Genomic DNA, 15,413 nt, shown 5'->3' with positions numbered 1-15,413 from the left:
TATATACGTTAAAAAAAAAAAAGGTTCAATTCCCAGCTGGGTCGGAGATTTTCTCCACTCAGAGACTGGGTGTTGTGTTGTCCTAATCATAATTATTTAATCCCCCTCGACAAGCAAGTCGCCAAAGTGGCGTCAAATCGAAAGACTTGAACCAGGCAAATGGTCTACCCAGTGGGAGACCCTAGTCACATGACATTTACATTTTTAATGTGATGAAACTGGGCATCGTATAACAGTTGCACCAATGTAGAACACAAGCTACCACTTTAATGATGAACATAAAATCTCCTACTCGGGGTGACTTATGTGTCTTTTGTTTCTGAGTATGATGAGGGTACAGAATTTTTGCGGAATTAAATTAGATATTTTTTTTGTCCTTAAGAGTCAGAGTTGCAAAGTTTTCTGTACCCTCATCAACAAGTGAGTAAAGATGTTGGTAGTTAATTTTATGTTAAAAATTATGTCTTTTAAATAATAGACCAGTGCCTATTTTCATACATATATATTATGTGATAGTACAAATATTTGTTTTGTGTTGTATTATTATTTGTTTGAGGCAGCTAGAGTTGCAGTTCGCCAGCAACTGCCTTTACAGCACAACAAGATTGGCATGGAACTTCAAAAACACCACAAGGACTGCACAGTAGGTGGTGCTGAAATTCACCAATGAGGATATTTTTCAGCAATGAATTTATGAGGTTTATAAAACATCTGCATAATTTTTTAGCATTAATTGATGCTTCCACACTAAAAGTGTACCTGTACATGCTCATTTAAAAATTTTTGATAGTTACATAGCCCAGTGGAAAATTATTCCAAGAACATGGAAGATAAGTAATAGTTCAAAATTTGAAACTGAACTAATATATTTTGATGATTTTGCCAATCACAATTGTCATAGCACCGCAGAAATTGGCTTTCGAGTACCTCTCAATCACCTCTCATTGTGCCCTGAAATGATAAATGTCCTACCCACCATCCTTCCCACCCCTCCCACGGTGGTATTGTGTGTCCATCGAGCCTACACAATACACTCATCCATCCATACACAACCCCTGTTCCCAACCCCTTACCTCATGGCTGATACCCCTGTAATAGACCTAGATGCAAGACCTGTCCCATACATCTTCCTACCACCACCTACTCCAGTCTGGTCACTAACATCACCTATCCCATCAAAGGCAGGGCTACCTGTGAAACCAGTCATGTGATCTACAAGCTAAGCTGCAACCGCTGTGCTGCATTCTATGTAGGCATGACAACCAACAAGCTGTCTGTCCACATGAACGGCCACCGACAAACTGTGGCCAAAAAACACGTGCACCACCCTGTAACTGAACACGCTGCCAAACGTGGTATCCCTCATCTCAATTACTGCTTCACAGCCTATGCCACATAGATCCTTCCCACCAACACCAGTTTTTCTGAATTGCGCAGCTGGGAACTTTCCCTGCAATATATCCTACGTTCCCGTAACCCTCCTGACCTCAACATTCGTTAATCACTGTCCTCACCCATCCAGCCTCCTCCCTGTTCCCATTCCAGCACTACACAGCTGTCATTTCGCCACCACACCCTGTCTTTTAATTTCTTTTATTTTTATTGTTATTTCTCTCCTTTCTGCTACTTACCCCCTCCCCCTCCACACCTTTTCTCCTACCTTCTAAACTGCAACACTTCATTGTCCGCCACTCCCACCATACTATCCCTCCCCCTCCCTGCCACAGCCTCCTCCTTACCCCGTCATGCACTGGTGCTGCTGCTTGCAGTGTAGTTTCAGCTCTCTGAGACTGCAGACATGTGTGTGCAAGTTGTGCTTGATTGTGTGTGTGTGTGTGTGTGTGTGTGTGTGTGTGTGTGTGTGCGTGTCTACTGCTGACAGAGGCCTTAATGGCTGAAAGCTATAATTGTGTGAATCTTTTTGTTGTGCGTATCGTGGCTCAGCATCTCCGCTATATGGTGAGTAGCAACTTTCCTTCTCTCGTATTGTTACATTCCATCCTGGATTTTCCATTGTTTGATACTTTAATACATCTTATTTAACAAAATAATGTACAATAACATTACAACTTTTTATACACATTAGAGTATATTATAACTGGTTTCTGGACTATTAAACAAAGTAATTAAAATTTGTATAATTAACAACAAATTTTCACAAAAAATGTTTCCTCTAGAGCCACCTGAGTCTAAACAAGTATACTTACCTTTACATAATACATTAAAAATCATTTGTTGTCAGGAATCTGCACAAAAAAACTAACAGCATGTAAAACATGAAACTGTTAGTGCTGGAATGAAAGCTTATATAATACCTAATTTTTGGACTTGATTGGTGTTTGGAAGCACAATGAGTTGAACGTGTTCACATATGAAACAACATGATCTATATGATTGCAAACAGGCCAAGGTCGGTAGTACCGTAAATTTGTTTCATCGCAGATGAAGTCACAATAATTAATAGAATTGCTAATGAAACAGCAACAGAAAATACGATCAACTTACGAACGAGTGTTGGACGCTGAAGAACTGTGTAACACTTCATAAGGATATGAAAAGGAATGATCGCATAGGTTCAGTTACAAGTAAAAAGGTGGCAGACTTCAGTTGTTTGGCAGAATACTGGGGAAGTGCAATCAGTATACAACAGATATTGCTTACAAATCACTAGTGTGACCCATTTTGGAAATTTGCTGAAGTGTGTGGGACCCATACCAAATAGGACTAACAGGGGATATTGAACTTATACAGGGTAGGGAAGCACGATTGATCACAGGTTTGTTTGATCCATGGAACAACAGAATCACCTGGAGTTCTCATAGCCAATAATTTGAACACTACACATTCGTGCTGTGTTTAGGCCAATGGTTGTTCTTTAATTTTGAGCTCTCTGTGACATAATTTTTCAACAAAGTAATGTGAGGCTTTATGTTGCATGTGCTGTTCTCACCTGCCTCAGTACAGAGGATGTTTGACAAGCTCTCAATGGTACGTTCTTCAGCTCTCTCACCCATTGAGACCATCTGTTACAGATTGGCAAGAGGTTGGCATGCCACCTCTGACCAGCCACTACAACTGATGAACTCTGACAGAGTGTTGAGGCATTATAGAATAATCTACCCATATTGGTCATCAAAACACCTCCCTCCTCAATCCAAATTCTCAGTGCCATCCCAGTCTGCCTTAAGTTCCCCCTCGCACACGAACACAATTTCTTAGACACTCCACGTCCTGAAGTAGCACTCTGGTGCCAAACGTAATTGTGGATCCAGCCTGAAACCGAGGAGCAGGTACTTATACAAATGAAATGATACAATTTCAGAGACTTTACTAGTCTCATACAAATATGATTTTTAAGGTATCAGAAAAGTCTCTAAAATTGTGTCATTTCATTTGTGGGGGCACCTGCACCTGGATTTTGGGTTGGATCCCCATTTACAATTGTCACTGAGGTGCCATTCCAGAACATGGAGAGACTCGGCAATCCTGTTTGTACGTAAGGGGGAATTTAAGGTAGACTGGGGTGGCAGTGAGAATTTGGATCGTGGAGGGAGGCGTTCCAGGGTAATCTGTGCAGTTGTGTGCACCGCTGTGCCGAGGTGGCTCAGTGGCTAGCACCCCTGCCTAGTAAGCAGAAGACCTGGGTCCAGTCCCTGGCCTCAGCAAAAATTTTCATGCTTCAGTCTATACACAGAAAATAGAAAACTTCAGACCAGTCTCAATCCTTCCTGTCTTTTCCAAAATAGTTGAGAAAATTATATACAACAGGATTATAAACTTTCTTAACAAACACAACCTGATGTTTGAAAATCAAAATGGATTCCTAAAAGGTAAATCAACTAGCATTGCAGCTGCTGAGCTAATTGAAGAGGTGTTAGGGGGTATCGAAAACAAGGAACGTGTGCCAGATGTATACCTAGACCTGGAAAAAGCCTTTGATTGTGTGAATGTTGACATCCTATTAGACAAGCTATGAAACATGGGCATTAGATCCGCTGCTTATGAGCTAATAAAGTGTTATATGAGCAATAGAAAACAGTTTGTTCTGCTTAAAATGGAAAGTGGTGTCTACAAATCAGAGATCGCTTGCATAAAATATGGCGTGCCCCAGGGCTCGGTGTTGGGCCCCCTTCTGTTCTGGATCTATGTAAATAATATTAAATACTGTACTATAAATTACAAAATTGTTCTGTATGCCGATGACACGTCCATTGTGTGTAAAAAGTAATCGTGTAATGAACTAGAGGCCGAGTGTAATAATGTGCCAAAAGAAATTGTTCAGTTTTTTAATGAAAGCCACTTAAATGTAAGCACCAGTAAAACATGTTTGATGGAGTTCAACAAAAGTAGTTTGAATAATGAAATTAAATTATACATTGGTAACGAATTGGCAAAGAAAGAGTCTAGTGTAAAATTCCTTGGCATAACAGTCCAAAGCAACCTGAAATGGGACACACATATTGACTCCCTAGCAACTAAGTTGTCGAAAAATATATTTGCAATCAGCACTATTAGCAAGTTCTGTAAAGACACTGTAGTCCTAAAGAATGCATACCATGCTCTTTTCTCCTCTCACTTGAACTACAGTATTGAAATTTGGGGGGGGGGGGGGGGGGGGGGCAACAACCAAAGCTAATCTAGATAAGCTACTCATTCTTCAAAAAAGGGGTGTGAGAATAATCTGTGGAGTAAAATATAGGGAATCTTGTCGCAACTTGTTTCCAAATACAGAGGTGTTAACTGTTATAAACACATACATTCTCGAAGCCATATTACTTGTGAAAAGACTGCACCCAAACACTTATTCAGATTTCCACCTGTACAATACTAGAAATAAATAAATATTTTACATTGGCATTCACAGAACAGCACTTTATGAAAAGGGGCCTCAGTACACAGGTATAAAATTAGCTAATGCACTGCCTAGTGCAGTCATGGTTCTTCCTACAATTAAACTGAAACATCAGCTTAAGAAATTTTTAGTAAAACATCCTTTCTACGCATTAGAAGAGTACCATACTTATATGAAGAACAACAAATGCTTTGTGAAACTACGTGAATAGAAATCAGTAAACATCTTATTGTAATTCTGTTGTAAATTAATGACGTATTCAGAAGTGCTTCACTGTTCTTTGCTTTATCCACCCAGTTTATTTTCTCCATTTTCCTCCAAACTTAGACCTCTAATGCTTCACTTCTGTCTCTTCCTCTCTTGTCCAATGTCCACCTTCACAGTTGTACAGAAAAAAATTAATGAACTTTTTTAATTAGCTCCAACCCTAGTTTGCTGCAATTTGTAACATACTCTCATTACATTAGATTCACTTATTGTTGTCCATTTGTCTATATGTCTGCATGACTCTATAAGAACCCCTTTTCTCAGAAACAGGTAGATGTATCATGTTACAATTTATGTCACATACTAAGGTCTACTTACTGCGGTCCCATGGCATTGTAAAAAATTTAAGTTTCTCCATCAATACAATCAAAAGATACAGGCATTTATGTCACACACTTTGATACTCGCAAACTCATTCATCAAAATGCTAACCTGTTGACCTAGAATGATGATGTTTGGCGTGAAGCAAGGTTTCTTGGTACAGCCAAAGAAAAAAAATCCAAAAAATGTTAGTATCACACGAAAAAAATATTTTTTGTTCCATTATCCAACTGTCTGCCTCTCCACATGCTAAGAATCATTTTTCTCAGGTATGAGTGTCTGTATCAACTTGAAATTTATGTTATGTACAGAAGTCTATGGTCCCTTGGTGATGTAAGAAATTTTAGCTTCTACATCAATGCATTCAAAAGATATGGTCATTTATGTCACATATTTTCATATCTTGCTAGTGTTAATATCAATAACAGGCAAAAGTTGTCAAAGTTCTCAATTCTCAGGATGGATGAACTATCTGTATAATTAGTTAAGTTTGTATGGAACAATTGGTGCATGAGTCCTACTTGCACTTATATGGATTTTATTCTGTACTCCTGCAATACTTCTTCAAGTCAGGATAGTGTTCTCTGAAGAGATAATGTTTAATCTGCGAGCAGGGCCATGACATTAGCAAATCCAACTGAGCTGATCTTCCTGGCTGCTATGCTTACTCCTTTGTATTCTACTTCTAGTGTCTTCATTTTCAAGCTTCCAATATATGATGTAAACAGAGTTTGTTACAGGCAACAACACACTCTTATGCCTCCTCTGGTTTCAAACCAGTCTGTCTTACCATTTCTTTGCTTCATGGTTGCTCTCTGCAATGTCTATAACTCTATAAGATATTGGGCCTAGGAAACTAGCCATTTATCTCATTATTTACAGCATTACTGGCCAATATGTAATTGATATGTCTTCAAGAGTAACACATACTAAAAAATGGCATAGGTTCAAGATTTATTTCTCATATTTACTTCACTTCTTTGATTGATTACTAAATTTCAAGTAATGTTGACAGATAGTACAATTATCCTTCAAAGAAAAATGTGCAAGGTGAGTTATTGAGCAAATTTCTTCCTCTAGAGGCTGCAAAATCTTTGCTCACTCAACAAATGAGACATATTTTTGCAGAATTACAGCTAACTGTGAAAGCTAATGAGTTCACACGCGAAATTATGTCAATGCAGTCTCACTGGCTCAGCCATTCACAACAGCAACTGTTACATTTGCTTGTGTTTCTTTCAAAATAATCCTATAAACTGACTATAGAAGGCAGCACCAGTCAAGGGGGAAGTCATAAGATGTATGAACATTGTTTTCATATGAAAATCACTACCTGAACAGTACTCAGGTGTGGTCATTTTAATGCAAAGTTGCAGCCCAAGCTATCCTTTGGCCTGGTCTCCAATGTGTTAATTAGTCTCCTTTCCTTCCAGTTCACCTTCTTCTGTTATATGATTGCCATCATATTATCCCACTTCACTCAATAAGAGGCCATTTCTAGAACTGTGAAACACAAACTTATTTCTTGTCCTCTTTCTATGCAACTTCCACCAATTACTCTTATTAGTCCAATAGCATGTCTTGTATCTCTGCCTTTCCTGAAACCAGATTGTCCCTTCCCTGTATTCTTTTCCATTATATGTACCAACCTAAGATTCAATACTCTCAACGTATTTTTGGTTGTACAGCAGATTATACTTAGTGTTCTCTATTCTGTATATTCTTTGGTACTTGATTTTCTGGGGTTTGGAATCAGCAGTGTTTCGACAAAACTTTTTGACCACGTACCACTTTCTCACATGATGCTCCACAAAGCTGTCATTTCTGCCATGCACTTTTCATACATCCACTGAAATAATTTTGTAAGAAGACCATCCAATCCAGGAAATTTACATTTCTTAACATGTTGGAATATTGCAAACTTTTACTCATAATAAATAGTTTAGGCCATCATGTGAGCTCCTCAGCTCTCTCAAACTTAATGGCCAGTGAGTGACCCAACCAATATCCACAAGTTTCCGATAGAAGTGTGCCAGCTTACCAGATTGGAACTGAGGGAGGAGCTGTAGGTCAGGCTGCTCGAAGAGGTGAGGTACGACTCCACTGCACAGCTGAGGCGGCCCTGCACGATCCGAGCCTCCACCGCGGCACGTGCCTCTTCCGAAGTCTGCTGCCCGGCATCCACACGTAGCGGTTCAGTACGAGTCTCAGTCGCCGCCTCTCTGGCACTGGCAGAATTCGGCAGGGGAGGGCTGGAGCGTGGGGAGGGGCCCTCCGGAGTGAAGCTGAAAGCGCTGCGTGGCTCAGGGGGTGGGGACTCCGGGGGTGTGAGCGCTGGTGCTGGCGGTGCCTCAATCCGTGCTGAAACAGATGGATGGCAGTTTCTGGTGCAAATTTCAGTTTTTATTTGAAGTTAATCTTATTATCTATTAAATTCCTTGCATCACTGGGTATATGGTCAAAGATTTTTGTAGCTGAATACCTCACTCCTTTCTGTGCCAAACTAAGGCTGGGTGATGGATGGTGTATGTCATTTCTCCTTCTGGTATTTATGAATGTTACTGTTGCTTTTGAACTGACAACAATTTTCATAAGGGAGTAAATGAGTTGTTAGTATGCTTTCTATAACAGGTTCTGGACTGGCATCACATATTATCCTTATTACATGCTTCTGTACAATAAATACTTTCAATCATGCCTGAGGCTGTACTTGACTAGAAGAGAGCCCGTTCAAATCCAGGTTGCAAAAAAATTTTCACCATTAGTATTTGGCTGCTAAGGGTAGGCAAGATGATTGTGAGCATTTCCTATCAACAGAATTCGTCCCAATGTCCCATACTAATTTCTGAATTGCTCCAAACTGTACCGTGCATAGAGTGTCATCTGTCTATCAGATGCAGACATTACAGATGATGGTCGCTTTGGTGATATTCAAGAGGAGTAGTCTGTGTGACAATGTGAGGTTTCATCATCTCCCATCTCTTGCATTGTCAATCACAACACATATTGTATATCTAAAAACAAAGATGATGTGACTTACCAAATGAAAGTGCTGGCAGGTCGACAGACACACAAACAAACACAAACATACACACAAAATTCAAGCTTTCGCAACAAACTGTTGCCTCATCAGGAAAGAGGGAAGGAGAGGGAAAGACGAAAGGATGTGGGTTTGGTCTTTAAATATGTCTGGTTGTGTCTGTATATGTGTGGATGGATATGTGTGTGTGTGCGAGTGTATACCCGTCCTTTTTTCCGCCTAAGGTTAGTCTTTCCGCTCCCGGGATTGGAATGACTCCTTACCCTCTCCCTTAAAACCCACATCCTTTCGTCTTTCCCTCTCCTTCCCTCTTTCCTGATGAGGCAACAGTTTGTTGTGAGAGCTTGGATTTTGTGTGTATGTTTGTGTTTGTTTGTGTGTCTGTCGACCTGCCAGCACTTTCATTTGGTAAGTCACGTCATCTTTGTTTTTAGATATATTTTTCCTACGTGGAATGTTTCCCTCTATTATAACAACACAGATTGTGTCATACACTATACTCCGACCCACCAAAGTCACCTACTTGAGCCAGTCACCCTAAGACACAACTGTCACACCTCACAAAGAAAACATGCCACAGTGTGTAGTGGAAATCCTTTCCAGATAGATGGCTGAACTACCCCTTCATGATTTTAAAGCGTCCACCTTTCATTTTACACAGGCATGTAACCCATAAAACAAACAAATTTAGGAAATAGGTAGCACTCAGCTTTTGACATTACATTTACATAGCAATCTCATTTATGAAAATGAATTCCCCAGACTTAATTTAGCAATTTAGTTCACTTACAGTTGCAGTATTGTTAATTACAACTACTTAGTTAAAAACTACAGTAGTTTAGTTTGTACTTTTTCATTCATTAACAACGTATGAAATTTAACTTATAGGGATATAATTTTCAGAGCACAATGAATTACACAGGGTGCTAGTGCTAGAATAACATCACAGCAGTTCTTCAAACCATTTGCTACTTTACAAGTGTAGAACAGTTGTTGTTGTTGTTGTTGTTGTGGTCTTCAGTCCTGAGACTGGTTTGATGCAGCTCTCCATGCTACTCTATCCTGTGAAAGCTTCTTCATCTCCCAGTACTTACTGCAACCTACATCCTTCTGAATCTGCTTAATGTATTCATCTCTTGGTCTCCCCATACAATTTTTACCCTCCACACTGCCCTCCAATGCTAAATTTGTGATCCCTTGATGCCTCAGAACATGCCCTACCAACCAGTCCCTTCTTCTTGTCAAGTTGTGCCACAAACTCCTCTTCTCCCCTATCCTATTCAATACCTCCTCATTAGTTACGTGATCTACCCATCTAATCTTCAGCATTCTTCTGTAGCACCACATTTTGAAAGCTTCTATTCTTTCTTCTCCAAACTATCAATCGTGCATATTTCACTTCCATACATGGCTACACTCCATACAAATACTTTTAGAAACAACTTCCTGACACTTAAATCTATACTCGATGTTAACAAATTTCTTTTCTTCAGAAACGCTATCCTTGCCATTGCCAGTCTACATTTTATATCCTCTCTACTTCAACCATCATCAGTTATTTTGCTCCCCAAATAGCATAACTCATTTACTACTTTAAGCGTCTCATTTCCTAATCTAATTCCCTCAGCATCACCCGTCTTAATTTAACTACATTCCATGATCCTCGTTTTGCTTTTGTTGATGTTCATCTTATATCCTCCTTTCAAGACACTGTCCATTCTGTTCAACTGCTCTTCCAAGTCCTTTGCTGTCTCTGACAGAATTACAATGTCATCGGCGAACCTCAAAGTTTTTATTTCTTCTCCATGGATTTTAATACCTACTCCAAATTTTTCTTTTGTTTCCTTTACTGCTTGCTCAATATACAGATTGAATAGCATCAGGGATAGGCTACAACCTTGTCTCACTCCCTTCCAAACCACTGCTTCCCTTACATGTCCCTCGACTCTTACAACTGCCATCTGCTTTCTGTACAAATTGTAAATAGCCTTTCGCTCCCTGTATTTTACCCCTGCCACCTTCAGAATTTGAAAGAGAGTATTCCAGTCAACATTGTCAAAAGCTTTCTCTAAGTCTACAAATGCTATAAACGTGGGTTTGCCTTTCCTTAATCTTTCTTCTAATATAAGGCGTAAGGTCAGTATTGCCTCACGTGTTCCAACATTTATACGGAATCCAAACTGATCTTCCCCGACGTTGACTTCTACCAGTTTTTCCATTTGTCTATAAAGAATTCACGTTAGTATTTTGCAGCTGTGACTTATTAAACTGATAGTTCAGTAATTTTCACATCTGTCAACACCTGCTTTCTTTGGCATTGGAATTATTATATTCTTCTTGAAGTCTGAGGGTATTTCACCTGTCTCATACATCTTGCTCACTAGATGGTAGAGTTTTGTCATGACTGGCTCTCCCAAGGCCGTCAGTAGTTCTAATGGAATGTTGTCTACATCCTCTTCCATTTCCATAATATTGTTCTCAAGTACATCGCCCTTGTATAGACCCTCTATATACTCCTTCCACCTTTCTGCTTTCCCCTCTTTGCTTAGAACTGGGTTTCCATCTGAGATCTTGATATTCATACAAGTGGTTCTCTTTTCTCCAAAGGTCTCTTTAATTTTCCTGTAGGCAGAATCTATCTTACCCCTAGTGAGATAAGCCTCTAAATCCTTACATTTGTCCTCTAGCCATCCCCACTACGCAGTTTTGCACTTCCTGTCGATCTCATTTTTGAGACGTTTGTATTCCTTTTTGCCTGCTTCATTTACTGCATTTTTATATTTTCCCCTTTCATCAATTAAATTCAATATTTCTTCTGTTACCCAAGGATTTCTACTAGTCCTCGTCTTTTACCTACTTGATCCTCTGCTGCCTTCACTACTTCATCCCTCAGAGCTACCCAGGAAACTCTCTACAACCTCCGGTTTAGTCAGTTTATCCAGGACCCATCTCCTTAAATTCCCACCTTTTTGCAATTTCTTCATTTTTAATCTACAGTTCATAACCAATAGATTGTGGTCAGAGTCCACATCTGCCCCTGGAAATGTCTTACAATTTAAAACCTAGTTCCTAAATCTCTGTTTTACCATTATATAATCTATCTGATAGCTTTTAGTATCTCCAGGGTTCTTCCATGTATACAACCTCCTTTCATGATTCTTGAACCAAGTGTTAGCTATGATTAATTTATGCTCTGTGCAAAATTCTACCAGACCCAATTCATTTCTTACCCCCAATGTAGAACAGAAGAGAATAAAACATAGCTTTATTGTCTCATAACATACAATTTTAAGTCACTGAATTAATGTACATGAGACTCAACAAAACACAAATATTTTTACAGTTTTTCTTAAAATATCATTAACATAATATACTACATCAACTACATAATTGATACAAATTGACCTTTTTTTAACAACAAACTATAACATCCTAAGTATGTGTTCTCTCCTGACCAAATTTTCAGATTGTCCTTCATGAACTCTTCAATGGAACACAAACATTTCTGCACCAATTAGTCATATAAGATTTTTTATAATGTTTCTAAGTTAATATTGAGCAATTATTTTCCTTTTACTTTGTTGTAAATTTTCACACCCACATTCTGCGGAGTTTTAGCATAAAGTTTTCATGTTGGGTGGACAGCATATAATTATTTTATTCCTGCTGTTGTAATCATCTTAAATTGATTCACTACAAATAAATCAAAGTTAGTGTGTACAAATATAATCAGTGCATATATGCAGAGTGAAGGAACATTTAATATACTCAGATTTTTTTTAGGAGTGGGTGACATGCTTTTCTTTGGTTTTGACATTCAAGACATTTAATTTGAGTTACCCCAATTCTGTACCTTATTACTGATTTGAAGTAGCTGTGAAACAATCCTTGCCTTATTCCATGCTGGTAGCATAAGACACCGAAGAGCCAAAGAAACTGGTACACCTGCTAATATCAACTAGAGCCAGCAAGCACACAGAAGTGCCACCAAATGATATGGCATGGACTCGACTAATGTCTGAGGTAGTGTTGGAGGGAACTGACACAATGAATCCTGAAGGACTGTCCATAAATCCATAAGAATACAAGGGGGTGGAGATCTCTTCTGAACAGCACATTGCATGGCATCCCAGATATCCTCAATAATGTTCATGTCTGGGGGTTTGGTGGCCAGTGGAAGTGTTTAAACTCATAAGAGTGTTCCTGGAACCACTCTGTAGCAATTCCAGATGTGTGGTGTGTCACATTGTCCTGCTGGAATTACCCAAGTTTGTTGGAATTCACAATGGACATGAATGGGTGTAGGTGATCAGACATGATGCTTACATATGTGTCATCTTTCAGAGTCATATCTAGACATATCAGGCGTCCCATATCACATCAACTGCACACAGCTCACACCATTAAAGTGCCTCTGCCAGCTTGAACAGTCTCCTCTGACATGCAGAGTTCATGAATTTATGCGGTTGTCTCCATACCTGTACACGTCCATCTGCTCGATACACTTTGAAATGAGACTCATCCACCCAGGCAACATGTTTCCAGTCATTGACAGTCCAGCATTGGTGTTGACAGGTACAGGTATCATCAAGGGTACACAAGTGGGCCTTTGGCTGTGAAAGTCCGCATCGATGATGTTACATTGAATAATTCGCACAATGACACTTTCTGATGGCCCAGCATTGAAATCTACAGCAATCTGCAGAAGGGTTGCACTTCTGTCATACTGAATCATCCTCTTCAGTCATCACTGGTCCCATTCTTGCAGGATCTTTTTCCAACCGCATTGATGTCCGAGATTTGATGTTTTACCAGATTCCTGATATTCATGGCACACTCTTGAAATGGTTATATGGGGAAATCCCCACTTCACACCTATCTCGGAGATGCTGTGTCCCACTGCTCATGTGCCAATTATAACACCATGTTGAAACTCACGTAAGTCTTGATAACCTGCAGTAACTGATGTAACAACTGCACTACACGCTTGCTGTCTTGTCTTATCACAGCACCATATTCTGCCTGTTCACATATCTCTGTATTTGAATGTGTATGCCTATACCAGTTTCTTTGGTGCTTCAGAGTATAATATAACCATCACAAATACTGAGCTATTTAATTTATTTGCTAAGTATCCTTTATGTGAGACCCATGATGAATTTTTATCAGGATCAGTTGCTCCTGATGAAGATGATGGAGGAAATTGTTGAAAGCTCAAGGTTTTACCCTGAACTGACAAGGCAAGAAATCTAAGAATGTTTTATACAACAGTGCCATCATCAAATACTTTGTCCTCATGCATTCCTAGGAATTTCAGGCAGCTGGCTTCCTGCAAATCCTGGTTGTTGTGATTGTTTTGAACATCATTTAACTCTTCTTGTTTTGTTTAAACTGCATTAATGGAGTTTTTTCCATTTTTAATTTTAACCCACTTAAGTTAAACGACATACCTAATTCCTCTAAAGTATTTATGATAGTTTGAGGAACTGGACCAGTACTGTTAATTTCAGTGATTAAAAATGTGTCATCTGAAAACAAAACTCAGTGGCACTCAATATTAAGCTGTATCTCATTTAGGAAAAACAGAAACAGTATAGGACCTAAGACTGAAACTTGGGGAATGGTTTTCCATTCTGAAACATAAATTCCTCTCTGATATAATAACCATTATTGGTTTGATAGTATCTAAACCAGGGGTGGCAAACCCTCAGCCCGCGGGCCACATGTGGCCCCTGGGGCACCAATTTTTGGCCCGTGGAGCTGTTTCACACAAATGAAAAATTTAACTTTTATTGCAGTTAAAACCCCCAAAACAGCATTCCATCAACCATATTTCACATCATATCCAATTACAATAGGTAGATCATTGATTCAAATATTGTTAGATTTTCATCTATATTCCTGCTGGAAAAAAATAACTGTGTTGGATTTATTTTGAAAAGTTGCCACTCCATCTTGAAGAAAATACATTTTGCCTTGACCAGGCAACAATTAGCTGTAGTATGGACTGAGCAAGCAGATACATTTCTTGTGATGTGCAAGTGCCAGGCATAGCCGATAATTCCATATTTAATTTTGCGACAAACTCACAACACTATTGGATGTAAAGTTACAGCCCTTCACATGCATACGAAGTGCACATTCGATTGCAACTGACCTATCATCACATCAGATGAGCCAGCTTATATCTTTTTTACAATTAAGCTGTGGTGCCTGTCTTTAATTTCAGTAGGCCGTGAGTTCGGGAACCTGTACAGAAAATTGGAATACAGGTCTACATAAACTTCATTTCCGCCCTTTCTATTGCTCATGAAAACCACACATTGCATGTTGTACCATCATACCGTGAGACCTTCAGTGCTGGTGATCCAAATTGCTGTCTACACCTCTACCTCTAATACCCAGTAGCACGTCTTCTTGCACTGATTCATTGTAGCATACTATCCTCAAGTTCATCAAGAAACTGTTAGTCCAGAATGTTCCACTCCTCAACGGCGATTCAGTGTAGACCCCTCAGAGTGGTTGATGGGTCACGTCATCCATAAACAGCCCTTTTCAATCTATCCCAGACATGTTTGATAGGGTTCATGTATAGAGAACTTGCTGGCCACTCAAGTCGAGCGATGTCATTATCCTGAAGGAAGTGGTTCAGAAGATGAGCATGATGGGGGCACAAATTGTCTTCCAAGAAGATGAATGCCTTGCCAATATGCTGCCAGTATGGTTGTACTGTTGGTCGGAGGATGGCATTCACGTATCGTTCAGTCATTACGGCTCCTTCCTGTACGTCAGTTCCACATAATGCCACTCCAAAACTGTAGAGAACCTCCACCTTGCTTCACTTGCTTCACTCGTGGCTAAGACGTTCAGCCTGACTGGGCTGCCTCCAAACACATCTCTGACGATTGTCTGGTTGATGCCAATTCTGAGCGG

At 39.5% G+C, this 15,413-nt stretch overlaps 1 protein-coding gene across 1 annotated transcript in view; it reads right to left on the bottom strand.

Annotated features, from left to right (window-relative positions):
* Positions 1–15,413, bottom strand: part of LOC124717221 (YLP motif-containing protein 1-like) — a 288,410-nt gene that overhangs the window by 44,824 nt on the left and 228,173 nt on the right. Inside the window, exon 16 of the mRNA XM_047244009.1 lies at positions 7,482–7,801. Coding sequence (XP_047099965.1) covers positions 7,482–7,801 — 320 coding nt within the window. The remainder of the gene's footprint in view (positions 1–7,481; positions 7,802–15,413) is intronic.

This window comes from Schistocerca piceifrons, chromosome 9, assembly GCF_021461385.2.
Source record: "Schistocerca piceifrons isolate TAMUIC-IGC-003096 chromosome 9, iqSchPice1.1, whole genome shotgun sequence".
Taxonomy (NCBI): Eukaryota; Metazoa; Arthropoda; class Insecta; order Orthoptera; family Acrididae; genus Schistocerca; species Schistocerca piceifrons.
Note: the sequence above shows the minus strand (reverse complement) of the source record. Positions and strands in the feature narration are given on the sequence as shown.